This window comes from Leptosomus discolor, unplaced genomic scaffold (genome assembly GCF_034619465.1).
Source record: "Leptosomus discolor isolate bLepDis1 unplaced genomic scaffold, bLepDis1.hap2 HAP2_SCAFFOLD_31, whole genome shotgun sequence".
NCBI lineage: Eukaryota > Metazoa > Chordata > Aves > Leptosomiformes > Leptosomidae > Leptosomus > Leptosomus discolor.
This window is the reverse complement of record NW_028237959.1, coordinates 2,999,163-3,026,842: the sequence shown is the minus strand read 5'-3', so window position 1 is coordinate 3,026,842 and position 27,680 is coordinate 2,999,163. Positions and strand designations below refer to the sequence as shown.

The following is a 27,680-nucleotide window of genomic DNA, read 5'->3' as shown; positions in this document are numbered from 1 at the left end:
CCCACATGTCATGTCAGGAGTCCCACCCCTGTTGGGAAGGGATGCTCTAACCCTGTTGAAAGCCAGGGTAACAAATTTACCGTAGGGGCCACTGCCGTACACCCACTTCCACCCATTAAACTGATCTGGAAATCGTCTGACCCAGTGTGGGTCGAGCAGTGGCCCCTGTCAAAGCCTTGAATGGATGCCCTTCTTGAGCTAGTCGACCGCGAGCTACAACGAGGTCATATTGAACCTTCCATTAGCCCATGGAACACCCCAGTTTTTGTTGTACCCAAACGAACTGGCGAGGGGTTTCACCTCCTCCATGACCTGCGTGAAGTAAATAAAAAAATTCAACCAATGGGGCCCGTCCAAACGCTGTTGCCCATGAACTCTATGATACCAGAGAGACAACCTTGTGCCGTCCCTGATGTTAAGGACTGTTTCTTTTCCATACCCCTGCACGAGGAGGACAGGGAGCGATTTGCTTTTTCTGTCATGTTCCCAAACAGCCAACGCCCCAACCTGCGCTTCCAGTGGAAAGTGTTGCCTCAAGGGATGATTAACTCGCCTACTATCTGCCAGATTACAGTCGATCGGGCGTTGGCACCGGTTCGGCGCAGCGACCCGACCGCGACTATCATCCGGTACATGGACGATATCTTAGTTGCCGCGCCGTCAGGAAGTCAGGTGGACCAACTGGTATCAACAGTTTCAGAGACTTTAAAAACATACGGGTTTGAAATCGCAAGTGCGAAAATTAAGAGGGGACCAAGTGTAAGCTTTTGGGGAGTGGGGATCACAAGTTCTTACGTAACCCCCCCTCAAATAAAAATCCGTCGGAACATCAAAACACTCCATGATATGCAGCAGCTCGTGGGATCTTTGCAATGGCTCCGTAACATCGTCCTGATTCCTCCTGAAACCATGGTACCCCTGTACGATCTCCTGAAAGGAAAGAACCCATGGGAGCAGAAAACTCTGACGACGGAAGCAATGAACTCTCTTGACTTCATCGAGCAACAGGTATCGTCAAGCATGCTCGCCAGGTGGAACCTAGATGCACCACTCGATCTGTATGTCCACTTTACGGAGGGAGGGGGAGTAGGGGCACTAGCCCAGGGACCCCCTGACAAAGCTGAACCAATACAATGGGTAGTCCTGGGAAAACCGTCGCGCGCATTCTCTCCAGGAGTCGAGTGCCTCGGTAATCTCATTATGAAAGGCAGGAAACTCGCCCTAAGACATCTAGGCAGCGAACCTGCCAGGATATACCTACCCTTCCGCAAACAGCTCCCAGCGCAATCGGTGGCTATGTCAGAGTATCTAGCCATAGCTCTCGTTGGATTTGGTGGAGAAGTCCGGTACGCCGCAAAGCCCCCCTGGACTCAAATGCTGGCGGTTGTCGACATCGACCTCCCACAGAAGATCATGGACCGGCCCCAACAGGGACCAACAGTCTTTACAGACGCATCTTCAACAACCTCAACCGCGGCGGCAGTATGGCAATCAGGAGGAGAATGGCACTGTATCAAAATGACCGATGGTGCGCTTTCAGTCCAGCAGCTGGAAGCAATGGCTGTGGTACTGGCGTGTGGACTGTTTCCAATGGAACACCTCAACATCGTGACCGATTCGATGTTCGTGGCCAAGCTTTGTTTAGCAATGTCGGGGCCTGGCGTGTCAACATCCACAGCGGCCCTAATGCTGGAAGAAGCACTTTTTTCCCGAAAGGGCACCATATCGGTCATCCACGTCAACAGCCACGACCCAATCAAAGGGTTTTTCCAAACCGGCAACGACAAAGCAGACGCCGCTGCAAAAGGGTTGTGGACGCTAAGAGATGCCCGCCAGCTACACGAATCTCTCCACATCGGAGCTAAAGCGCTAGCGAAAAAATGCGGGATCTCAGTCACTGACGCGAAACACATAGTAGCCACGTGTCCCCACTGCCAGAAAACACCACTATGGTCCAGTGGAGTCAACCCCAGAGGCCTCAAAGCCTCCGAGGTATGGCAGACAGATTTCACGCTCTGCCAGTTGCTGAAGCCTCGAGCGTGGCTAGCGGTGACCGTAGACACATATAGCGGAGTGATCGTAGCCACACAACACCTCAGAACCGACTCCAAAGCAACCATCCAACACTGGTTGACGGTCACGGCGTGGCTTGGCATCCCTAATCAAATCAAAACAGACAATGGTCCGAACTTCGTCTCTAAATCAGTCCAGACATTTGCTTCAAAATGGGGTATCACTCTAACGCACGGCATTCCATATAATAGCACAGGGCAAGCAATAGTTGAATGAGCAAATCAAACCTTGAAATCTAAATTAGAGGTATTGGCAAAAGCAGAAGGTTTTGCCAACGCCATTCCCCCAGGGGACCAAGCACGCTTGTTAGCAACCACTCTTTTAGCATTGAATCAATTCCCCAGAGGGGAAGAAAGGAATAGTCCCACTCAAAAACATTGGGCCACTCAGGCACTGGAAGAAGGCCCACTGGTTATAATTAGAAACGAGCTAGGGGAATGGGAGCAAGGGTAGAGGCTAGTCCTCACAGGACGAGGGTATGCCGCTGTCAAAAAAGATGGAAAAGTTAAGGGGTGTCCGCTTAAGTCTATTAAACCGGACCTCTGGAATAAAACTAATGAAAACTGTGAGTTTTTGTCCACAGGACCGGATTACCGGACGCCCTCGTAACCCGTACGCCCCAGTGACAACAGAAGATGACAAGTCGACAAGCATCCTGTCCGCACCTGAGAGTTCCACGCATACGGAATCCAAACAATGGCAACATAGTCCCCCTGGGGGAGGGCTACGATGCCCTTGTGTGATCTTGATTTTAGGGCTTATCATGATAGAACAGGCAGAGTCAGAACACCATCCCCACCAATCTTTTAAATGGACCTTACTCCAGCTCAAAGACCAAAAGATCATCGCGACCCAGACAACACCAGGGGCACCAAGCTTTAATTCCATTCTATGTCAGCTTGTCCCGAGACCCCGATGCTGGGAGCATCTGGGATTTTACATCTGCCCTAGCTCGAATCCTGGGAAGGGGTATTGCAACTCCCCTGGTCAATATTACTGCAGCTATTGGGGTTGCGAGACCATAGCCCCTAGTTGGATACCGGGTAGTGGTAGAGACAGGCACCTAAAAGTCCAGTGGGGTCCGTACGAGTGCAGGCCACCGCAGAAGTGGGGAGGACATGGGAACTGCAAATACCTCTTCTTAAATGTTAGCAATCCCACAGACAAAGGGTGGATAATCGGAAGAATGTGGGGAGTGAGGTGCACAGAACCGGGGACAGACAAGGGTGGCTTAATTCTCATAAGGAAGGAAACAATCCTGAATGATCCACTGCCAGTAGGCCCCAACTGGGTACTGGCTGACAGTTCGGCCAAGAAACCAGAGGTCTATGTAAAGAAAGTTCCTGTGATCCAAACCACCCACGCCCCCGAAGAGACTGGGCCCAAAACCATGACAAAAACCACCCAAATCCCTGACAAAAATGATCTCTGGGACATGATGCAAGCTAGCTACCAAATATTGAACAAAACTACACCAAATCTCACGGAGCATTGTTGGCTGTGTTACGGAATGAAGCCACCCTTTTATGAGGCTGTAGGAATAAGTGACGCACCCATACGGAAAAATGGTACAAATCCGGCCCAATGCAAATGGGACACAAAAAAGCAAGGGATTACTTTGGCGCAGGTGGTAGGAAGTGGTGTGTGTGTAGGCAAAGTCCCAAAGCACAAAAAGCAACTGTGTGTAGATGAGACACGAAGTCAGACCCCTGCGCAGTGGTTGATACCAGCCAACAATGCTAAGTGGGTTTGCTCTGTTATGGGAGTTACACCTTGCTTGTTGTTAACAAACTTTGACGAATCCTCAGAATATTGTGTCCAGGTAACTATAGTCCCTAAAATTTTTTACCACCCCGAAGACTTTGTCTATGACTCACAGATTACCCCAGAACATCATGTGTCCAAACGAGAACCCTTTACAGCATTAACCATAGCTACTCTAATGATCATCGGAGGGGCGGGATTAGGTACAGGAGTAGCATCCTTGGTACAACAGACTAAAGAATTTAGCACCTTGAGGATAGCAGTAGATGAGGACCTGGCTAGAATCGAGCAATCAATAACTGCGCTAGAACAATCACTCAGATCACTATCTGAAGTAGTGTTGCAAAACCGAAGAGGATTAGACCTGATGTTTTTACAGCAGGGGGGAGCGTGTGCTGCACTAAGGGAAGAATGTTGCGTATACGCGGACCACACCGGAATAGTGAGGGACACTATGACCAAATCGCGAGAGGGACTGGAAAAACGAAAAAGGGAACGAGAGGCACAAGAAAGTTGGTTTGCGTCGTGGTTTAACCATTCACCGTGGCTGACCACCTTAATATCTACCTTGATAGGGCCGATCGCAATGATCGTGATAGCACTGATCTTCGGACCCTGTATATTGAACAGGCTCGTGTCGTTCGTTAAGAGCCGGCTAGAGAAGGTTAACATCATGTTGGTAGAACGCCGACAACTGCTTTAAGAATGTTTTTTTTTGCTATTCCCAATTATACCCCGTTACCCCCGATTATCCCCCAATTACTTCTTTTCTAGAGTGCCTTATATTTTCTATCCAAGTTATCGATATATATCTTAAGATGGTTTTTATTCTTTAACGGTTGTTATATTTAACAAATTTAACTATCCATAGGGAGGGGGGAAATGTAGAGAGTTAGGGTCTGGCGGCCGGAAGATATCGCGCTGTACGGAAACATAGGGCCCCCCCTCCCGACAGCCATTAGTGCCTAGTTTATGATGTAAGCAGACGGAAATGAGGTCATAAACCTAAGCTATATAACGCTGCATCACCCAGCAATAAACGCCATTTGCCGTCCACCACATTGGTGTCAGTGAGCTAATGGCCCGAGCGGCCCGGGGAAGGCCACCGTGCCGTTCCTGAGCCAGGTCGCCATGCCTTCAAAGGCAACACTGGGTAAGCTGAATTCCCCAGGGACTTGTTGCCCGTGTTGAGCCCGGGGCTGGGCTCCCCCTCTCCCTGCACAGCAGCCCAGCTCAGCCATGTGTTTGGGCACCTGCTGGCATGAGCACCAGGGTACCCATTTCCACACAAACAGACGCCCCGAGGTGCTGAGGGATGTGCAAATCAACAACAAAAAAAATTAACTTCAGATGCTAGTGTGTTAAAAAACCTCCCTATGAAGCTTTTGTGCTGAGGACAGGAAGGGAAGAAGGGTGATGCAAGCCCTTCTGCAGGGCTGTACGTCAGCGGTATCTGTGGCCTGAGACCAGGAGAAAGCAGCTCCCAGAGGGAGGATGGCATCAGGGGGGTGGAAGACAAATTCTTGGTGGTAAGGGGCTCTGATCCCAGCATTGTGCTGTGAATTAATGGTACAGCTAGAAACCTGGGTCTCCCATCTCATGGCCCGATGCCGTACAGCGATGACTGCTTTCACCAAGAGTCAGGCATCACTGAAGTCCTTTTAACACACCGTCCTTTTTCTCCCCCCTAGCAATAAGGATTATAAAGCCATTTCCAAACCCCAGCACCTGCCTGATTTTCACTCACATTCCCTTCATCCCCTCCCCCAGGCCCACAGGGACCAGAATTTAGCTGCACTTTGACATTAATCACCGGAGTCAATCAAAACAGCTAAGGGAGCTTGGTGCCACCATGGTGCCCATGCATCTCTGTCCTGGCCCTGACGACTCCTCCTCCCAATGCAAATTCACCGAGCTAGAGGGGCAGCGATGTCAGGAGCACACGCAACGGGCAGGCAAACGTGCCTTCTGCCAGTGACACCTCTTTGCTTTTCCTGATATGACTGGAGCGACATCCGCTCCCTTTGCCTCAGCGAAGAGGGGGGCACTGGAGCTCCCCAGCACTGGATGGCAACAGCACGTTCGTTACGGCTGATTCTGTGTACGAGCGTTACCGATCTCCGTTATTAACCGGGCCGTTCTTCACAGCTAATGATACCGTAATGAATACATTCATGCTGTAAAACACAACGTGCCTGCCGTCAGGCAAATGCATAATGGGGAAATCGGTGACTGCATGTTTTCCAAACACAACCTGACTTCTGGCAGAAGAGCAGCACAGGTTGCTCTGCCTGTCTGCTTCTTGGTGTCGTTCATGTAGGTCACATCCATTTGTAGAGCTCCGGGGGCTCCCTGGGGAGCCCGGCCGTGCTGGTGAGGAGCGTGGACAGCTCTTAGGGCTTGTGTGAGATGTGCCGGGAGGGGCGAGGTTGGGCTGGGGGAACGAGCGCTGCCAAGCTGCTGCGCAGCTGAGCGCCGCTTGGGAAGTAGATGAGCTTGCCAGTGCCTGGCTCAGCCACGGGGGCTCATCTTTTCCGACCGCACCAACAGACTGAAAGGTCACGCCGCTACTTGCAGTCACGGCCGTGTTAGTTCCTACACACGATGAGGGGCAGAGCCCCAAATCATCTACCTCTACAGCAGCAAGGATGTGACAGCCCAGCTTTGTGCATGGACACTAGGGTGGGGGTCTAACGGAGCACAGTGTGCACGCTGTGCCGCAGGACAGGGGAGATGCCGTCCTGCTGCTACGGCGCACCAACCGCCACCCTGGGCAGTGACCTATATGGGCTGGAGCAGGCGAATTCAGCCAGTGTCCACGCCTAACATTTGGGCTGTTTTCAACAAAGCGATGCTACTTCACACTCAAAAGGAAGATGGGCAGGACAAGACTTCTCCAACTAATCTGCGCTCTCAGTTTTCAAATCTGGAAGGTGACAAACACAGGCCCTGGCTGGCTGTCACAAACAGAAAGTGTGGGTTACCAGCCTTTACTCTGAATGTGCCAATTCCTGTCCTCCACGGAGTCAGTGGGTGACAGTGGCCAGGTGAGTCAGGAAAGCCTGTCTCACTTTGCTGCCTCCAAGCCGTGAAGAACCAGCTAGTGCAGGAGCGTGCAGGGCTTTGGTCCTTACACCCCAGCGAACAGCCACACCGAAACAGGACTTTGGCTCCCCGATGGGTACTTGGATTCTCCCCCTGCCTGTAATGACAGGTTTGGTGTGATCTGATGGGAAGGGAAATGCTTTGCTGAGGTGGGACTCTGCCAGACAGTTACCTGCAGCTCAAAACCCCACACCCCAGAGAGCACAGGGGGCTGGCGGTGATGTGGGTCTTCAGGATGGCCTGGTTAGCTCTCACAGGCTCCACTTCTGTTTTCACTCCCCTAGCACAAGCACAGATGTTTTGCCTGTCTGTCCCACATTCCAGCGGTTTGGTTCTGCCTTCCAAACCACAGCGAGCATTGCTGCAGACCTTGTAAAACCTGCTGGAGTGTTTATCGCTGCACAGCATCGAGTCTTGACTCCAAACAAAAAGGGGAAGGAATGAGTTAATTCCTTTGCTAAAGACTCCATTAGTACAAGCAGAGGTATTTCAACCAGAAGGAATATGACTTGCGTGGTGTTTGGCGGACAACATAGGTGCACAGATACCCCCTGAGCCAGTCCAAAAGGTTTATTGTGTTAGGAGCAGTAAACATTTTTAGGGACATATAAAGAATAATAAGCAATCATACCTTTAAATATACCTTAAATCCCTTTAAATTGCCTACCAGAACAGCTAATACTATCGATACAGGTATGACAGTACCTGGCTGATGCCACCTTTAAATCTTCATCTTAGTTAACTAAAACATCGGTGAGCCTTAACATCAAGGAATGCAACATTTTCCTACCATTTTAATTTATGACAGAATTCTCACAGGCCTTCAGCACCTGCAAAAGAAATATTTACTTCACTTGCATCACTTCACAGACTGGCTGCCTGCACTGATCTTTAAACAAACAGTATCTCGAGAGCTGTTGGGTTTAATACTACATATGATACCTGGTATTCGTTCTCAGACTAAATACATATTTCCTGCAAATTTGGAGCCCGTTTGAAAAATTAGGCCAATGACCAGGAATTTGAATGTGTCTAGCTGGAAACATCCAAGCATTTTTAGAAATGACTGCACTCTCGCTCTTGAAAACCAGGTCCCTGAAGAGAGTTTTAAATTGGACACCGCAAATGAAGAAGCCCTGACATCCTTGGATTCCTTTGAGAACATTGATTTAAAAGCTTGACTCAAAAGAGCTTCCCAGTTAAACGCCTGAGTTGGAGCTGAGGGCTTTTTCCTTAATCAGGAGCAGACAAATTAAAATGAACACAGAAGACTGAATTTACACAACAAGTTATTCATTAAAGGAAGGGACAGAAGGGGGTAGGGAAGAGAAAGAGACCACGTGAAAGCAAGAGAGCGCCCACAAAAATGAGCAGACATACAAGTAAGACTATGCTGGGACACTATCAGGAGAGGTGGCAGTAACAGCATGCAAGTGTTATAACAACAGCCAAGATGATTTTCAGAAGTGATGAATCCTTTCACACCAATCTAAAAGGAACAGCAAATTCTTAGCCCCCCTGAAAAAATCAGACCTATTTATGCAGTGCTACAAAGGATATCTGAAGGATCTGGTAAACGCGTACCAGAGAGTATAAAAATAGTATCTCCTCTAATAGAACAAATGCTTTCAAACAACCTCAGCTGTACAAGAAAAGGATTGCTAGGAGTGGCCGAGGTAGTAGGAGCCTCGCAGCTCCTGTGTCAACTGTTAGCGCAAGTCTGGGTATTTCCAGAGCAGGATGGCACCGTCTGCACTCACACTCACAATGTACTTGTTCCCAGGACAGATCTTGAGACAGGTGATTTTGCCACTGTGGCCCACTCCAACATGAGTCACTGCACGCTCGTTGTAGTGCCACAGTTTCACCAGATGGTCATCACCACCTGCATGGGGCACAAAGCAAGAACAATGATTACACAGAGTTCTGCTGCTTTTTGTTCCCAGATCACAGGCAGGGGAATATTTAGGCATTCATTTGGTTTAGGAAGGGTGGGATACATTGTCTCGGGCCTTATGGCAAAAGCTACTTCTTTTCAACCGAAGTAGAGAATCAATGTCCAGTAGAGTGCTCAGGACCTGCCCCAGCAGATCACAGCGAGCTATGGCCAGCAATTGGTACCAATAATGTACCAACCAGGTGTCAGGTGAAGTCCCTGGTGACTGGAAAAAGGGAAACACTGCACCCATGTTTAAAAAGGGTAGAAAGGAGGGCCCTGGGAACTACTGACCTGTCAGCCTTACCTCTGTGCCTGGAAAGATCATGGAACAGATCCTCCCAGAAGCTCTGCTAAGGCACATGCAGGACAGGGAGGTGATTCGGGACAGCCAGCACAGCTTCACCAAGGGCAAGTCCTGCCTGACCAACCTCGTGGCCTTCTATGATGGAGTGACTACAACAGTGGACAAGGGAAGAGCTACTGATGTTGTCTATCGGGACTTCTGTAAGGCCTTTGACACGGTCCCCCACAACATCCTTCTCTCTAAATTGGCAAGATACGGATTTGAAGAGTGGACTGTTGAGTGGATAAGGAATTGGTTGGATGGTCGCATCCAGAGGGTAGCGGTCAACAGCTCGATGTCCAGATGGAGGTTGGTGACCAGTGGCGTCCCTTATGGGTCTGTACTGGGAGCAGTGCTGTTTAATATCTTCATCAATGATATAGACAGTGGGATCGAGTGCACCCTCAGCAAGTTTGCGGGTGATACCAAGCTGAGTGGTGCGGTTGATATGCTGGAGGGAAGGGAGGCCGTCCAGTGGGACCTGGACTAGCTGGAGAGGTGGGCCCATGTGAACCTCATGAGGTTCAACAAGGCCAAGGACAGGGTCCCGCACCTGGGTTGTGGCAGTCCCCAGTATCAACACAGGCAGGGGGACAAGTTGATCGAGGGCAGCCCTGCCAAGAAGGGCTTGGGGGTGCTGGTGGACAAAAAGCTGGACATGAGCCGGCAAGTGCGCTTGCAGCCCAGAAGGTCAGCTGTATCCTGGGCTGCATCAAAAGCAGCGTGGCCAGCAGGTCGAGGGAGGGGATTCTCCCCTGCTGCTCCACTCTGGTGAGACCCCACCTGCAGTGCTGCATCCAGCTTGGGGGCCCCCAGCACAAGAAAGACATGGATGTGCTCAAGTGGGTCCAGAGGAGACCACAAAGATGATCGGGGGGCTGGAGCACCTCCCCTGTGAGGACAGGCTGAGAGAGTTGGGGTTGTTCAGCCTGGAGAAGAGAAGGCTCTAGGAAGACGTTCCAGTACTGAAAGGGGGCTACAGGAAAGGTGGGGAGAGTCTCTTTATCAGGGAGTGTAGTGGTAGGATGAGGGGTAACAGTTTCAAAACGAAAGAGGGAGATTTAGATTAGATATTAGGAAGAAATTCTTCACTATGAAGGGTGGTGAGACACTGGCACAGGTTGCCCAGAGAGATGCCCCCTCCCTGGCACTGTTCAAGGACAGGCTGGATGGGGCTTAGAGAAACCTGGTCTGGTGGAAGATGTCCCAGCCCACAGCAGGAGGTTGGAACTCTAGGGCCTTCAAAGGTCCCTTCCAACCCAAACTGTGATTCTAATATGATTATGATTTTAATAATATTGACTGTCTTCAAAAGGCTCTTCACCAACATTCGTTTAACCAGGTTCATCTAAAACAACTGGTGCTGCCACCAAATCTGTGGTTTTTAACTATAGCCAAGATCTGCAATACCATGGCTCCTCTGTGCTTGTGCCAGGCTCCCAGAAGGGACGGCACAGTGGTAGGGAGCATGTGAGCCTGAGGCTAGATGGAGCCTGGAGTCATTCCTGCTCGCAAACCAACAGATACTTCCAGGCTTCGAGTAGGGCGCTTGAACAAACCATTCAAGTGCACTGTGAACACCACTGAACTGAATGAGGAGCAGGGCAAGGTGGAACCCTGTAGTCTTTCTTCCCTTGGAGACATCTGAACCTTGTCTTCACCTTTAAACTACATCTTGCAAGACTGAACCATAGTATCTTCCAAGTCTGAACTACAGCCTTTTTCTCAGTATTTTTCTTCAGTGATTCTTTTTATTTTCCCCTTTACAATCCATTCTTCCCAGTACCGAATCTAGAGAGCAGACCAGAGAGGAGAGCTCAGTTCTGTGTGAACAGCACACAGATTTCAGCCCTGTAACACAATCTTCTGTGGGGCTTCAGGAGCTTCATCACATAACAAGCCCCCGACTTTGTGTTTTGGAATTCCTTCAAACAGAATTCCCGCAGCTTTGCTTACCCTTCTGCCTGTTCCACTGGTGATCATCTGGTACTCTTCAGGATGGTAACACACACATTTGAACAACGTGTTGGCTAGAACCATTTGTCTTCTTATAAAACGCCTGCAAAACGCCCCCCAAAACAGGATAGAGCAATAGGGTCAAAAAATGAACAAAAAAATTGGCTCCTGATTAAAGCTGACGGATAATGGAAACATTTCCTTGGCGATGTCTCTGGGGCGACTCCTCCGACGTGCCTCTTCCAAAGCTTCCGACCTCCTGACCTTGAATTCTGGTGGTGGTGGCAGTTCATCTTCCATACTCGATGGAGAGATTATCTACTCGGAGAACAACGTCTGTGTCCACCCCCCGGAGCTGCTACAAGGCATCGGGGAGCATCATCCAGGTGACAGGGTGTCGCAGGCACTGCTCACTCACTGCAGGCAGCTTCCTGGCAGCAGCAGGCAGCGTTATAAACCAAACCCTTGCCCATCCACCAAATGCCTTCCCCCGTGCCCAAACTGCCCACGCCGCAGCGCAGGGAGGGGGGTCTCTCTCCCGGCTCTGGCATCCCCTGGGCTCTGCATCAGCTCCTCCGGGACAGCAGGTGTGAGCCCCAGGCTTACTCGTGGGAGGCGATGGCCTCCGTCAGCGCGTAGAGGCTGTGCAGGTTGTAGTGGGAGGACAGGTACTGCTGGCTGGAGGCACAGATGGTCCCAGCTTGGAGGCGTCCCCCGAACACACCTGCACGGGAGAGGCGGAGGCGAGGGCAAGCTCAGAGCCCACTTGTCTGGGACCGGAGCATCCCCTGGGCTCCTCCCGGGGCTCCCCACAACCCCAGGCAGAGGCTGGTACTCGACCCCCATACCTGGCACGTAGGGGGGCTGCTCCAGGCTGTTGGTGGGGCAGCCGTCCCAGGAACCCTCCACGAAGTTCGACGGCTCATTCGTGTCCCGGGGAGGGAAGAGAAGGGGAGGGAAAGGATGGGATGCCTTCGCTGCTGCACCAGAGCCCAGCTGAAGCGCAGGGCAGAAGCCAGGGAGCCACAACCGGCAGCTCTGCCGGGGCCACTCACAAGCCGCATGCCATCGAAGGGCACTTGGTCGTGGAAGTCCTTCACCATGTCGTGCCACCACTCGTGAGTCTCTGGGTTGGTGAAGTCTGGGAAGGCTGTCGGACCCGGCCAGACCTGCAGGAGGGAGGCAGCAATGGGCAAAGCCCTGCTGCACCCCACAGCCCCCACATGCCACCTCATTTCCCCCCACGGCCATAACCCCTCCGTGTTTCCCTTCAGCTCTCAGGGCTCCACTCAAGCCCCCTCCCACAGGGACTGGGGCTGCTCCCGACACGTACCTTCCCGATCAGGGGCTGCCCCGTGGCGTTTCGGATGAAAACCCCTCGCTTCAGTCCCTCGTCGTAGGGCTTGTAGGTGCCGGGAGGCCCTGAGCTGCTGATCCCAGGATCCTGGCAGGGCACAAAGCCGGGGCTTCACCAAGAAGGGCAGGGAATGGCCTCCCCTGCCTTCCACAGAGGAAGCTCCATCACCGCCCTTGGGGGCTGCCAGAAACCCCGGTGCCAGCCCACCTGCGCAGAAGCCTCAGCATGGCCGGGGGTGTCACTCACCACGATCATGATGTACCTCGGGCCGTGGCGGTGGAAGTCCTGCACCATCTCCGGGTAGTCCTTAAAGGTTTTCTTGTTGAAGGTGAAATCCCTCTTGGCATCCGTGTAATCCAGGTCGTTCCACTGCACGTCCTGTGGATGGTGGCAGCGGTGCTCAGGGAGGAGCAGGGACCCCTGCACGCTGCTGTGGGACCCCCACCCCACAGAGGCTCCCCGTCACTCCCCCATGGCCGCTTTCCGGGCAGAGGCTCCAGGGAGCAGCCGAGACCTACCAGGGGGAAGCGGGCTGCCGTCATGTTGACCACGATCTGCCGGGTGATGTCGGTGGAGGAGTAGCCCCAGCGGCAGAGGTGGAAGCCCAGGCCCCAGTACGGAGGCATGACGGGGAACCCTGGAAGCCGAGAGGGCGGGTGCTGGCCAGGTGGGCACAGGGACAGCCCAGCATCGTGCTCCCCCGTGGCCCCACTCCGCCACGCCGGCCCCACCGCGCCGCTCGCAGCATCCCGGCAGAGCCAGCCCAGGAGCACCCGTGCCCCCCGCCCGCGGCTCGGCCCTACCGATGACGTCCAGGTACTGCCGCACCACGCTCTTGGGGTCAGGGCCCAGGAAGACGTAGAAGTCCAGGATCCCGCCCGTCGTGCGCCAGGTCAGGGCCAGGCTGGGCTGCAGGAGCACATCTGGCGAAGCACGAGCGCCGGAGGAACAAGCTGAGGATGGGGACGTGGGCCAAGCCCATGCCCAGCACCTCCGTGGGACTCACCCATCGTGTTGCTGTTCAGCAGAAAGACGCCGTGAGCCGAACCGCTGTCCTCCATCACCAGGTAGAAAGGGTGGGAGCCGTAGAGGTTGACCTGGGGCTGGAGTAGAGCACAGCGCAGTGCGGGTGAGGCTCCGTTGGAGGCCCCAGCACAGCACCCACCCACCCACCTGCCTGCCACTGGCCAGAAGCACCGTCAAGGCTCGGGGTGCAAAGCCAGGGCTTGCAGCCCCAGACACTGCCTGAGTCAGCAGAGCTCTGCCCCAAACAAGAGCCCTGGACCGTGTCAGGGAAAGCGGCTTCTGAGCCAAACAAGAGCCCCAGGGGGGACAAAGCCTGACTTGGGGACAACGGTCCCACGGGCTTGCCCAGGGCTGAGGCCAGGTCCCAGAGCTCCACAGCCACGGATGCCTTTCCCCAGCCCCAAACAAGATGTCAGAGGTTGCAGGGCCACCCCCACAGGCGCAGATGAGCCACCTCCCTCTCCCTCAGCCCGCTCCGTACCACAGGCGCCATATCCTGATTCCAGAGGGTGACCCTGGTCCACACCGTGTCGAGGACCAGCGGCGTCTGGTGCTCCCCCAGCCCAGAAATGAAATGGGAGGGCAAAGAGGTGGAGAACTGCAGGAACTGGTCTGCGAAGAAGAGGGGCGCGACGGTGGTGTTCAGCCTGCCGGAGAGAAAGGGAGACTCCGGCAAACAGCCCCAGCGGTGCCCAGCAGCCGGGTTTCGACTGATCTCTGGGACTCCTGCTTCCCTTCCCAGGCACCGAACCGCAGAGGGGCTCAAAGCAAAGCCCCCGCAGCCGCTGACCGCCACCCCGCTGCTGTCACCGCCATCCCCTGCCGCATCTCTGCTCCGTCCCACGCACCGCTGGGGTTGGGGCCAGGACCCGCTTCCAGACCGAATCCTTTCGGGAAGGCTCGGGGCAGGACGGGCACTTACAGGACCTGCCCGTCGCGCTGCCGGCAGACGACGAGGCCGAAGGGATCCTGGTTGATCTGCAGCCCGTAGAGCGGGGAGGCGGCTCGGCCGCTCGCCCGCGGCGTGGCCAGAGGCACCTCGTACCGCTGCCGGGCCGGGTCCCGCAGCTGCGGGGACAGAAGGAAGGGGGGGGATGTCAGCGGGGGGGTCCGGAGCACCGGGGCACCGGGCCCGGGGCCGGCTCGCACCGTGAAGCGGAGGCAGGTGGGGGTCTCCAGCGCCACGTCCAGCCGCAAGCTGCCCACGGCCCCCGGCAGGAAGCTGGCGGCGACGCGGCGGAGCTGGGTGGCATAGCCGGTGGCGGTGGCCGTCAGGTTCTCCGCCCGGTAGCTCCGGTAGCCGCTGGGGAAGAAGAACCAGGGCGGGCCGGGGCTGGAGCCGGGGCTGGAGCTGGAGCCGGCGGGTGCGTAGCAGCAGCCCCGCTCCTCGCAGTCCGCCTGCGACAGCAGCCGCTCGGGGCCGCAGTCGAAGCGTTCACCCGGGGGCACCTGGCAGCCGGCGGCCCCGGGGCTGCCCGCCGCGGCGGAGCCCAGCAGCGCCAGCAGCAGCAGCGCGGCCGGGAGCCCCAGTCCCGCCATGGCCCCGCCGGCCCGGCCCGGCCTCCCAGCAGGCGCGGCGGGACCGGCCCCACGGCACGGAGGCGTCTGCGGGGCGGGACCGGCCCCGGGAGCGGGCGGGCGCCTTCCCCTGCCGGGGCCGGGGCCTTCCGCCTCCCGGAGCTGCAGGGAAAGGCGGTGAGAGAGGAGGGGCCCGGAGGGGAAGGGGGCGGCTGCCCCCAGCGCCCCAGGCCAGGGGGAGGGATGAAGCCACCCTTGTGCAGCCAAGGAAACAAAAATCAGTTGCAGTGCTACAGCTTTGGTGACCACTACCTGCTACACAGACTTAGTTTTTAGATATTTGTTTATTTACAAAGCCTGCAGGCTCCAGCAGAACAAGAGCTGAGGGTTACATGGATGGGGTTCGTGGCAGTCAGGCTTCCTGCAAGCCCAGCCTGGAGCCCAAGCACTGTCTGAGCCACTGGAGAGTCCGGTAGTGCTGGGGATGGTCCTGCTGGATCTGCTGGACGATGGCATCGATGGTCTGGAGCCGGTGGCGCAGTTTCTGGTGCTCATTTCTCCAGGCTTGCTCCGTGCGGCACAGGGGAGTGTACGTCCCTTCCTTCAGCGCCTGCAGGTGCTTCCGGCGAGTCTGGTAGGACACGATCTCCAAAAGGTTCTAAGGAAAGCAACAACAGAAATTGCTTTGACAGCAGGCCGCAGAGAGAAAAGCACTAAGAAAGGCAGGTGACTTTTGTCACCGGTACTGGAACCATCACATTCTGAAAGGGAAGGGCTTCTGAAGAGGGACAGGGCTATCAAGTCCCCCTTGTACCGGCAGAACAGCTGCTAACGGGTACAGCCAGAGAAGTGGTTAGGTTGGAAGAGACCTTTAAGATCATTGAGTCCAACCATGAACCTAACGCTGCCAAGTCCACCATTAAACCATGTCCCTAAGCACCACATCTACACGTCAGCTAATAGAAAAAAAAAAAAAAAAATTAAATGTTCATCACAGAATTCCATAAACCAGAGAAATACCTGCATGCGCAGGGCAACCCTCGCCAGGACAGAGTTTGACCAACTTACAACCTTTGCAGGAGGCCATTCAAGACCTTCAGCTGGCTCTCAAATCTGTAACATACGAGCAGCCAGAAAGCGCTCACAGAGGAGAGCTGTGACCGGGTATTTTCAAGACACAAACCATGTCCTTCAGGCTGATGTCTCCAGGTGAATGCTGCCTCGCTAAGAGTACAACTGCAGCCCCAATTCAGGACCCCCATGAGCCCTCAAGGTGTGCTCAGTTAATTTAAAGTGCCGCTAAAATGCCAAGCACACTCAGTTCAGGATGGTGGCGAGACAAGGAGATGGGGAGCCGGCACCAGGAGAAAGCAGCCGGTCCCGTCGGGCTCGCGAGCTCCAGGGAGCGGAGCCGCTCACCCGTCGCTTCCTGTTCCAACGAGCTTCTGCGTCTGCATCGAGGCCGTCGCACTCAGCCTCCAGCCTGCGCAGTTCTCGCTGCTTTTCTGAGAAGGCGGCACCGAGGGACGCCTGGGCACTCTCCAGCTCCAGGAGGGTTGCGTTGCAGTCCTGAACGGTCTGGCAAAGGGAAGAGAAGGAAACGGCAGAGTGTGGTTCTTCGTCCAGCTGCACTCCCAGCCATCTCCCCAGAACTCTCCTGTGGGGTTTTTTAAGGAGCCTCCAAAGCCTGTCCCGTCTGTGTCCCGACACCCCGCGTGTCTGCGCTCAGCCCACCCTGGTGCTCCTTACAGCCCCGGTGAACTCCTGCAGCCCTGCTCTGCTCGCTCACCTTCTGGGCTTTGCTGATCTTCTTTCTCAGCTCCTGTTTCTTCCAGTGGAAGACGCTCTTGGGGACAAGCTTCTTGTCTCTTTTGTTCTGACCCTCTCCACTAAGCGCTATCACCTCTCTGCGAGAAACAGATGCCTCCATATCACAAATCATCTTCTCCTGCTGCTTCATCAGCTGGCCATAGCGGACCTGCCGTGTGCCAAGATATGAAATAGGCTGAAAGTAACAAATGTTCACAAACGGCACCGAACCGATTCTGTGCGGCACATCCCCTCCACATAAACCAGACATACGTGACACGTGAGCGTTGGCAAGCCAAATTTGCTCTAAACCCAAACCCGGCTTGCCCTGTGTGGATCTGGAAAGCAAAGGGCTGGATTATCAACTCGTCTAAAGTAATCTTCAAAAGGTTTCACTGGAACTCCTTAGCAATAGGAAAAGCAGAAGAGTAAAGTAACCTGGGAACAAAAGGGAAGAGCTGCTTTGCCAGAAGACAGAAGGCTTCCCTAACCAGTGATTAAGATGATGCAATATTTAGTCATCAACATTCCTTTGCTTATAAATTGGGGTCACGGCATAAGGTGGCAAACATATTATGTTTTAAATAGATTTCTCAGGTGTCTCTAGACTCTGCTGCAGCCCATTACACGGCAGGCGCAAGGAAGGCACGAAGAGCACGCACGCTGGATGTATTTCATTCAGCCCAGCTGGAGGGTGTACGATTTCCAACATTGCTATGGCCTGGCAATGCTGTTTCCCCAGCCCGTTTCTCATCTCCTGCCTTCAGCAACGCCGAAGCTGAATCCATTGTGTGCAGCTTCCCCTCCCCAGTGCTCCTCCCCCGGGGCTCACCTGCATCCTGTGAATCTCTGTTCTCATGGCGTGGATCTCGCCGTGCCCTGACTCAGACTCCACCGCCGCACGCATCTCTCTCGTCAGCTGGATCTTCTTCTCCCACAGTAGGATTTGATGCCTTCAGTGACAGAAAGGGAAAGCGGCACCTTTGTCAGTGCCCGAGAGGACGCTCGCTCCCTGTGCACGCGTGGCAGCACGCTCCCGAGCTCAGTCCTGAACATGGAGCTGAAGGTTCAGCAGAACCTGAGGGTTTGCATGTGGGACACGTAAAAGGGCAGCCAGGAGCAGCGTGGAACCAGACAGGGAGCTCCGCCATCCACAACGTGGCACGGTGGTGGCACAGTGGCTAACAACAAGCGTGCCCAGGCTGCCGGGGGCTGGTGGACCCCAGTGAGCTGCCCAGCGCAGCACGCTCGCTCCGAGTGACTGGCGGAGGAGAGCGCAGGCAGAGTCACCCCATACAGATCTCAGCAACGTCCAGCACGAGCCTGCTGGAACTGTTAAAGCCGACATCCTCCCGGCTCTCGCTGCTTGCAGAGACAGCTAAAGCACCTTTCAGCTTCTGCGCCCAAAAATCCATGAAACTCCTTTCATCTTCTCCGAGAAGGACAGAAGCACATTTGCTGTTACTGGTTCAGTTCGATGAGCAGAGAGGAAAGGTGACATGGACACCTACATTCAAAGAGGGTGGCACAAAGCAAGAACCTCTCTGGTACCTACTCTGCTTCCACCAGGCTGTTTAGGAGTCTTTCCTTCTCCTCAGTCAGCTGACTGTGCTTCTCCTGCATCTCAACCGACTCTTTTTCTGCTGCCTAGGTTTGGGAAGCATAACATTGTCAGACAACACAACGTGGTCAGACTAAGAAAGATTTACACGGTCACTGTCTGCCTCCGATCTGCACGGGAGGCTGAGACCTGGAAATGAGATGTCTGTACCTTGAGAGAGCGCACAAACTCGTTCTCGGTGATCGTGTTGCCATATTGCAGCTCCTCGAAGCTGCTGCTGTTCTTGTTGATGAACACATTCAGCTTTATCAAGTCATTGGACATGTTCCTCATGTGACGTTCGATGTCTTTCTGCTCTTTTGTTTCCTGCTGAATTTCATCTACAGGTGAACAGAAAAAAAAAAAAAAAAAAGTCTTAAAATTCCCACAAGCAGCAGGTGGAACACAGGCAAGGCGTGACAGACTGCCATCAGACCAGACAACGCTGCCTGCAGAGCCACCTGCGTCCCACGTACCCAGCCAAACTGTTTTTCCACAAGCCCAAAACCCAAATACGGTTTTGAAGGAGACTGCTGTGGAAAAGAGCTGGTTTGAGCCAAGGGAAGCGCCATCGTGGTGGGGACATTTACCCACCAACTACTTGCAAACGTTATTTAAGAAGTGTAGCACGTGACACGGCCACTTTGGTTCGGTTGTGCCCGTTAAGGCAGCGGGATCAGTTGGGACAGGGAATAACGCCAGGCAGAGCAGCAGAGGTGCCTGGCTCGTAGCCCCAGAGCAGTGCTGGGGCCGCCTGCGTTACTGCTCACACGGACGTAGGAGCACGGCGCATTCTCTGGTGAAGGTCTGGCTCACCCGTCTGTAAGCTCTCGCTCCCTTTTTCCTCCATTCACAGCTGAACATTTTAAAAAGAGTTGGGGAATGACCTACTTTCCCTGCGCACTTTCTTCTGCTGCATTACTGTGATCCGTTTCTTTAACGTGTCCAGGGAGGCTACTTGTTCCTCCCGTTGGTGTGTTAACTTGACCAGCTCTTGCTGCTGATTGAGCCAGTGCTTTTGTAGCGTCATCACCTCAGAGTGATATTCTTCTATCTGCTTGGACAGCTTGTTGATCTCCATTTCCAGTGGCCCCAGTTCTTGACCCTGGATGAGGGCGAGGTTGGGGATTAATCAGGCAGAAGCTGCTGAAGCACTTTTTGCAGAAGGCCAGTCCAGCTGCTGAGATGCCTACCGAATACTTCAGCTATACTGTTACTTCCTTTGTGCCTCTATTTCCCAGGAGCTGGATGGGACCAATCATTCCTGACCTCACGGGAACAAATGCAAGGGAAGCCCGAACAGCTCTCAGGCTCTGGGGCGAGAGGGGCCTCCTAAGCTCCTACAACAGGCACATCTGGGTGTCCAAGAGTCTGCCACAGCACTCATTCTTGCATTGGGCTCTATAAAGGTCTTGCAGCTCACGGTGCCAGGGGCAGACCTGGGTATCAGCTGAATGGGGCCAAGCACCAAGTGATCTACATCACCCCACCTGCTCCATTCGCCCCTTGTCAGGATTTGCAGGTTTTCTGATGAGACCCTAGTTACTCCCAGAGTATTGATGTCATTCAACGTTTTCATCGGGCGCAGACAACTCCCTGCAGAAATCTGTGCTGGGCACACCCTCATTTCACAATTCCCTCATGCCAGCTCCTCCCCCCCGTGCACTAAGAGCTGTTTGACAGACGTAAACACTTACATTAACTAGTGCAGCTTTTAAACCTCTATACTGATGCCTGAAAGTTTTAACTACTCAGCACTTACACAGTTACATTTATCAGGGGCACCTGTGGTCACCACAAAGAATAAAATCAAGCCTGGGACTGAAATGGGAATGTACATACCCCCTGCCGCGCAAGAATCTTCTCCAACCTCTTGTTGTACTGGCTGAGCACCGCTTGCCTGTTCTCGGTCAGGAGACTGCACCTTGCAATCTCGCTTTCCCTGCAGCTGATCAGGTCACAGGTATTTTTTACTTCCTTGTCCAGCCGACAAAGTGTGTTTTGGAGAACTGTCAGCCTGCAGCTGGTATGAGTTGCATTCAGAATAACCTGGGCCACATCATTCTCAACCTTGGAAAAATGCAGCTCCTAGGAACGCCAACAGACAGAAAACAAATTACTGTCACCAGCAGCAGCCCATTGATTTGGAACGCCCGCTTCCCGAGGCACAGGAGTCAGGGGATTTAGATTCTCCTCCCAGGTCTGTGCCACAAGCTGCAAGCCAGCCACTTACCCGCTCTGTACCTTTGTTTCTCCATCTCCTGACGGAGATACCAACATTTACCTCTGCCATAAGGCTGCTGAAGAGCATGAAGGAGCCCAAACATCCCAAAGCCTTTAAGAGGCCGCGCTCATCACCTCTGCAGTTACCTGCCCTGCCTGGGTGTCTCCAGCTGCCCGGCTCACCGGAGCAGGACATTCTCCACCACACCCGACAAACACGTCCCTCACCGAACCACCACCGCAGCAGCCAGAAAGGCGGGTGCCTGTTGAGCGCAGCGCGAATGCAGCCGGGTGACTTCTGCTGCCCCCGCGCCGCCAGCGGCCACGACTCTGGCTACATCCAGCCGTGCACCGCAGGTGCTGATGGGAGACAACACGAGTGTCCACTTGTTGGTGTGCCTGTGGGAAGGGGGCGGGGGGCCCCTCTCTCACAACGGAAGCCAGCCCTGGAACTCTTCCTGTTGCTCAAGATAATGCCCCCGATTTAAAAATCCCAGGGCCAGGCTGAAGTAACCCGCAGAAATACAGAGGTGTGGGTGCCTTGTTAGTGCCAGCCCACACAACTCAACACCACAAACACTACGCTGGATCTTCTAGTTTTTCTATCTGTTCCAGTTACACACTCCCAAAGAGAGCAACTGATCGTGCCACAAAGAACTGTGGGTCTGGTTCGATTGTTCCTCGGGCTGTAATCCTCACTCAGGAATGAGAGCAGGCCTGTATTGCATTCCATGATGCCGGACAGAGATACAGGTTAGTTCAATGTGGAGTACAGCAGTACTACATATCCACTGTCTTCCTCCAATACATAAGAATTGGCACTACTTTATGGTAAAAACTCCCAGAATTCATCGTTCTGTCCCATTTTTTAAGCAAAGAAAGAACAGTACATTATGTGTCAAGGCCTTTTTGGCCAAACCCTCTCGCGTACACCAGAATCCCGCACTAAGATCACTGGAAGAACCAAACTGAAGTCACAAACTCAGCAGACCTTCAACTTCAGGTCTGAAAAGCAGAACGAAGGCGCGGACGAAACACACTTGAGAAACATCGCTCAGGGCGGTTTCCTTCCCCCGCCCTCCCAAACGGAAGAGATAACACACCAGGTCTGTTTTTCTCCTACGGAGCTTTGCAGCCAGCTGCGAGAAGTGCTTTGTGGCTTTGCTGGACACCATCTGGTCCTGAAGCTTTGCCATGATTCCGTTCTCCATCTGCACTTTGGCATCAGTTCCTTTCTCTATGTCCTTACTGATGGACAGCAACTGATTCAGACAAGCAGCTTGATCCTAAACGCAGGAAAGACAGGAGACAGGGTCACTACAACTGTTTGGGGAAGGGGATTAAACATCTGTGTCTGATTTGAAAGGTTCTTCTTCCAAGTAACTCTCCTCACCATCCTGGTCCTGTTGAGGGCCTGCTCTGTCTCGTGGAGAACGCGAGCGTAGGTGCCAGATTCCACCTTCAAGGCCTCCTGCCTGGAAAGGCACTGGGCAATCAGCTCCTTTGTCATGTTGGCATCGTTCTGTGAACGGCTCAGGATGGCGACAAGCAACTCATTCTTCTCCTCCTCCTTCCTGATTGACTTCCTACAGCCATGGATGTCCGTTTCTAGGGACTTGAGGTCATGTCTGTACTTGCTGGAGAGGCAAAGAGGATGGAAAATCACCACAGGGGTAGACTCACGCGCTGAACAGTCATCTACAAATTCCTCTTTTCAAACACGCTACTGCAGCGACAACAGACCAAGGAGGAAGATCTTTACAAAGGCCATCCTGCTGTGACAGTGCAGAGTCATCAGAAGATGGATAGAGACAGAAGACTGAAAAGCAAACGTACGTAGGAAAATTAATTCCCGCTTTCAGTCCTGTCCCCACCCCCCACTCTTACCAGGATGCCACCATAAAAGCACATTGCAGGGAATCAGCCAGGCTGACTCCAGAGCAAATAAGCGCTTCCTTTGGCAACAACAGGACGGTTTTCCTGATGATTTCTGAAGGCATCACAAAACCCTAACTGAGAGCGACAGGTAAAATCCCTCTTGAAGTCTAGCTCTTTGGATTGAGAGATGTTGCAAAGGTGAAGGAACTCTTCTAAAGGACTAAAATATGAACAGAAAAACTCTAAACAGCTTTAAAAACCCCACACATTTTGGGGGAGAGTTGTGTTTTGGATACAGAATAGTGACGAAGAACTGTGCTTCCTATCCTTTAACCTTACTACGTGCTTCAGAGCAGCAAACTTGTTCTGCTTGACATATCCTGCACGCGCAGCAATAAACTGGAGACGCACTGCCCCTTTCAGCATCCCTCCCGTCCAGCCCGTGTGAGGTCTCTCCTGGGACTGTTCTCAGATACCGTACCTCAGCAGCGCTTGGGTGGCGATATAGGCCTCATCTCTCTGCTTCATTCCCGCCAAGCTGCTATTCCAGTGGTTCATCAGTCGCTTTTTCTCCATGTTAATAGCCTGAACCTCCATACAAGCCTGGGGGAGAGAGGATTTGTAGACAGGATAAATCTATACTAGGCTGGGAAACCAAATTCACGTTACAATGCCTTTTTTTTGGTGCGTGTTCATAATACGGTGGGCAGGAACAGCTTCAGCTAACGTGCCTCTGGTTTATGGTCACCCCCGACCACAGAGCATAGGTCTGCAAGGAAAAAAATGCAGAGAGGGTGGGGGAGGAAGTGATTTATAGGCAATTCTTGAGGACAAAGGGAAAAACAAAACAAAACAAAACAAAACAAAAAAGTCTTCATTCCTCCAAACAGGAACTGATCATACAACTCTGTCCTACACTGTAGGTACCACGTGAGCATGAGCCAACGGGCTCGGTCCTTCCAGAGGGAAATATTAACCAGAAGCGGAAAAAAGCATTCTCCTACCTCATTTGCTGCTTGCCGAGTTACTTTTGTGTCCTCTGCCTGAGCCACAAACTGAGCTTCGAACAGAGCAATCTGTTCCTGCAGCTCGTAGGCTTTCCGGGTCAAGCGGTCTACCAGAAGATCCTAGAGAGGCAGAGCCAAACAGCTCAGGATGAGTAACATAATCTCAGGCTTAACCAACTAAATTCTACAGCAATAACTTGGGCTGAAAATGAATTCAGTTAGCTTTGATTCCTACTGAAACTCTTCCATTCCTATCCAAACGACTCCTGAATGCAGCAGTGACGATTTTCAAGAGAACAAAACCTTCTTTGCTGGTTTTTATCGTTCCACCCACAGTAGGAAATTGGTCCTTCAGATCTGAAGCAGCATTCATCCCTGCCAGCATGGGTTACATTGCGCCACCTCTCCAGCAGCTGGGAATCTTGATAATTTATGGTTTAAAATCCTTTGTTAAAAACCATCTAAACCCATTCCATCTCAACCGTTTGCCCGCAATTCTGCATCAACAGTAATTAGTTGGTGTCCTGCTGCAAGCAGGAGGCAGCAGAGGGAGCTCCAGCACACCGACCGCTCAGTTCACCTTCCAAGTTCGCTCTTCCTTGGGACTCAGGGCAATTCTCCAGACTTCAACATACGATACTTCTTTGCTAAATATCTTTCTGCCCCCACACCCCCGTTGCCTGTGTGAAGAGTGATCACTACTGATTACTACTTCCTATTATAAGGCTCATAAAAAAATTCTGTTCAGTACATGCCACTATCTTGGTGGTGGGGATTCTTCTCATTTTCAATTATTTGGGGAAAATATCCCCACGCACCTTCCATGGTGTCTGTATATTCACTACAGCCTTCCTTCTGCCAAGGCAGCACGTCCTCCGAGACTCGCCGCTAGCTGTCACCTGAATTCATTTATTTATTTGAAAGAAGAGAGTTTTACTTGATACCTGTTTTTTCTTTTCCACGTCAGCTTGGGCCTTCTCCAGCTCAGCCCTCTTTGTCGACCGTTTCATTAGTAAAATATTATGGTGCATATGGGCCATGTTCTGCATGTAGAAGAGGGGCAAGGCCAGGTTTTCAAGCTGGGTCTGCATTGCAGAGACTGGGGAGGCAGAGGGAAAAATATTTACAGGAAAGTATGTTTGTAAGACACACTTTAAACAGAGGTAAAAGGGAAAGAAACACAGAAGCACCCAAAGCCAAATTCGCACATTTACCAGCCAAATCAGCCCCCCTGAAATGTGAATTTGCATCGGCTTTGGAGTACAGCTCCACAAGCACAGCTAATATCTTGGTAAGCAATTCATTGCTTCCCAGCACTCAGAAGCCCAGGAGATCAAAGAAGGGGCGGCCTCAGGAGGCTGTGACTCCACTCCTCTGCCCCAAAACAGAACTGTCTCTTTCTCAGTCTGTTGAACGCTTCTCTATTTTTTTCAGCAACCTGCCAAACCTTTCTAGGCAGTTTATCCTACGCTGAGCTATCCTCGCCATCACAGTTGTTTTCCTGTCCCCTACCCACAGGCCTGCAGCACAACCAGCATGAGTCAAGTCCATTTCTTTGGCTGGGACGGGTTCCCACACGGATGGCACTCTCAGGCTCCCGGGTGCCCCTCACGACCCACGACCTTTGCGATCTCGTCACACCCTTACAGAGACACAGGCAAACGTAACAGAGCGACAGGATCTTCCTCCTTCTAAGTCACAGAGCAGCCCATCTGCCCGGAACAGTTGTAGTCCTAAAGACCTTCTCAGAAGTACAAGGTAGCCACACGGTCTTAGAAACAACCAGGAATACCTGTGAAAGGTTTCAGCGAGTGCCTGATTCCTGATCAATGTTACTGTATTTTTCAATCCAATGCTTGACTTGGATTCAAATAAATCCCTTTCTCCACACAGTACTAGAGCCAGGAAACCTGGCAAGGGCTGCCTCGGTCACCTTTCTGGCGTTCATCGTGTGTGTTCTGACACATTTGCTTGTAAGTAAGCCTGAGGCCCTCCAGCTCCTCCTCCAGCTGCTGACGTGCTGTGGCCACCTGAGAACGGCGGTCGTGGCTCTTCTCCAGTTCCAGCTGCAGGCGGGCCAGCTGCTGCTGCGCTCCGTAAAGAACCAGCCCAAGCTCTTCCCTCTCTGCTTGCCCCTTCTTCGCTGCTGCCCTCTGCAAACGCAAGAGGAAACCAGTTACCTGGCTTCAGCTCGGGCAGGGGTGGGCTGCTGCGGGAAGGCAAAGTAAGAATGCCACGTACCAGTTCCTGAAGCTCTAGGCTCACTTTTTCCATCTGCTTAGTGAGGTGACTCTTCAGGGCAGCCTGGAATCTTCTCATCAGAGGCTGTCAAGAAGTATGACATTGATACAAGTCAAGGTACTTGTGTAAAGAAATTATGAAGAAACCTTACTGCTACCCCCGCTGCTAAATAACACAGCGTATCTTCTGCCACAGACCCTTGCATTCTTACTTTAGCTACGCTCACTGTAACGAGTGAGAGGAGTTACATAGTGGCTATTTGTTGACAGCAGAAAGCCACTACTGAGGATATCTGAAAGTCAGAAACACATCAGAAGAGCTGCCTCTGAGAGCCCATCCCCTCGCTCTTGCTGACAGTACTTCTCTTTCAGGAGCACTGAGGAGTACCAGATTTACCCACTACACGGCTCCCTCCTGAGCCTCCCGTTTGGGGCTAACCCTGAGGGAGCAGACACGCTCAGGAGTCAGTACTTCTGCAAAAGCCTGTTTTAAACACGTGCTTTCAGCCTATGGCTGAGCCGCCGCTGACAATCTACCTTGTGTATTTCATACAAATAAAAACAGCAGGTCTGCGAAGAAGAATGACAAGATTTGAGGACTTCTCACATGTTCTAGATCCAAGACAACCAGCTCTGTTTCTTCTACGGTTTCTTCACTTCTTCCACTCATTTTGTGCCCCTCAGCTCCACGCTGCTGGCATGCCTGTTCCCGCCTTTGGTCACCATGCTCACTGGTGAGCTGATCCAACTGCTCAAAGGCAGTCTCTGAGCAGAGAGAAATGGGTTCTCCAATGTCACCTGGACCCCACCCCCCAAGAAAAAAAAAAAAAAAAAGAGAAGAAAAAGACAAAGAAAATGCTTAGATTTCAAAGCGTTGTGCCTCCAGTTGGACTAACAATGATGAGAAAGGGAGAAAACTAGAAACTGTGCTTGACAGGTGGTATGGAGTGTTGTACTGTTAGCAAGGGACTGAAGGATACCTGACTCTGTGCAGCTGTTCCGCTCCGCTGACCACGCAGACACCTGCTGAGGAGCTCCTGAAGGAAGGGGAGGGTTTTCTCTCTCGGTTACTGGCTGCTCCATGTCACCCAACGCAGGAGGACAACTGTCTAATTCGACTTTGTCCAAGAAAGTCTCAGGGGATTTTTTCTGAAACGTAAAATCCACCACCTGAAACAGCTTTTCAGTCTGCCCTGACAATCTGCTTATTTCTGTCACCACGAGACAAGAACGATGCAGACACAGAATCGGCAAGAGGGCCTTGTTCTAAACTCAGCCCACAGATACACTGGCAAAGCTGTGCCTCTGCCGATCAAAAAATCACCTTTACCCACACGCAGCACAACAGAGGAACCTCTCCAGCTCTGTCACAGCTTTTGTAGACTTTGTGCCTGACCAGTTAGCTTCTCTCTGTTCAGTTCTGGTCGGGTTTGTGTTGGCAGCAACAAAACCGCCCCAGGAGAATTTGAAGTTACAAATACCGGCCATGCCTTCTGTGAATAAGATTGTGTGTGTTGTTAGTGTCTCACCTCTGCAGAACTAACAAACAGCTCTGTAGGTCCTCTTTCTGCTGGTGGAAATGTCTCTTTTTGGTCCTGCAGAGGAACGGACCCTTCTTCTTCATTGTCGCTCCCATTCTCCGCCTCTACTGCCTAGCACACACACAGGCAAAAAGCAGAATAGCAGCGTTACAGCAGGTTGTGCATTTGGTTTAATGCTCATGCTACGGTGCTGTAACAACTGCTTTTTGTCATGGGAGTTTAATTTTGAAGTTTAATCTCGTTCACAAAAACAGTCACCCAGGCAGCATGAAGACGGTAAAGATCCTGACAAAAATTCTAC

The 27,680-nt window shown here is 52.7% G+C and overlaps 2 protein-coding genes across 2 annotated transcripts; both read right to left on the bottom strand.

The window, feature by feature from the left end:
• Positions 1-11,782: 11,782 nt before the first annotated feature.
• LOC147412308 (lysosomal alpha-glucosidase-like) lies at positions 11,783-15,102 on the bottom strand. The gene is made up of 11 exons (XM_086481479.1): positions 14,713-15,102; positions 14,486-14,631; positions 14,045-14,210; positions 13,544-13,640; positions 13,341-13,460; positions 13,056-13,174; positions 12,784-12,915; positions 12,514-12,624; positions 12,237-12,349; positions 12,029-12,114; positions 11,783-11,904 (listed from the first exon to the last, which is right to left on the bottom strand). Exons 1-11 carry the CDS (start codon positions 15,100-15,102, stop codon positions 11,783-11,785), a joined length of 1,602 nt encoding a protein of 533 aa, XP_086337605.1.
• A 304-nt stretch (positions 15,103-15,406) lies between these two features.
• On the bottom strand, positions 15,407-26,961 carry LOC147412307 (coiled-coil domain-containing protein 40-like). The gene is made up of 17 exons (XM_086481493.1): positions 26,819-26,961; positions 26,446-26,636; positions 25,840-25,923; positions 25,532-25,751; positions 24,543-24,697; positions 23,596-23,718; positions 23,073-23,194; positions 22,107-22,350; positions 21,817-21,999; positions 20,333-20,578; positions 19,382-19,595; positions 18,662-18,831; positions 18,446-18,537; positions 17,723-17,843; positions 16,871-17,059; positions 16,501-16,659; positions 15,407-15,739 (listed from the first exon to the last, which is right to left on the bottom strand). Exons 1-17 carry the CDS (start codon positions 26,919-26,921, stop codon positions 15,494-15,496), a joined length of 2,862 nt encoding a protein of 953 aa, XP_086337619.1. The 5' UTR covers positions 26,922-26,961; the 3' UTR covers positions 15,407-15,493.
• Positions 26,962-27,680: the final 719 nt, after the last annotated feature.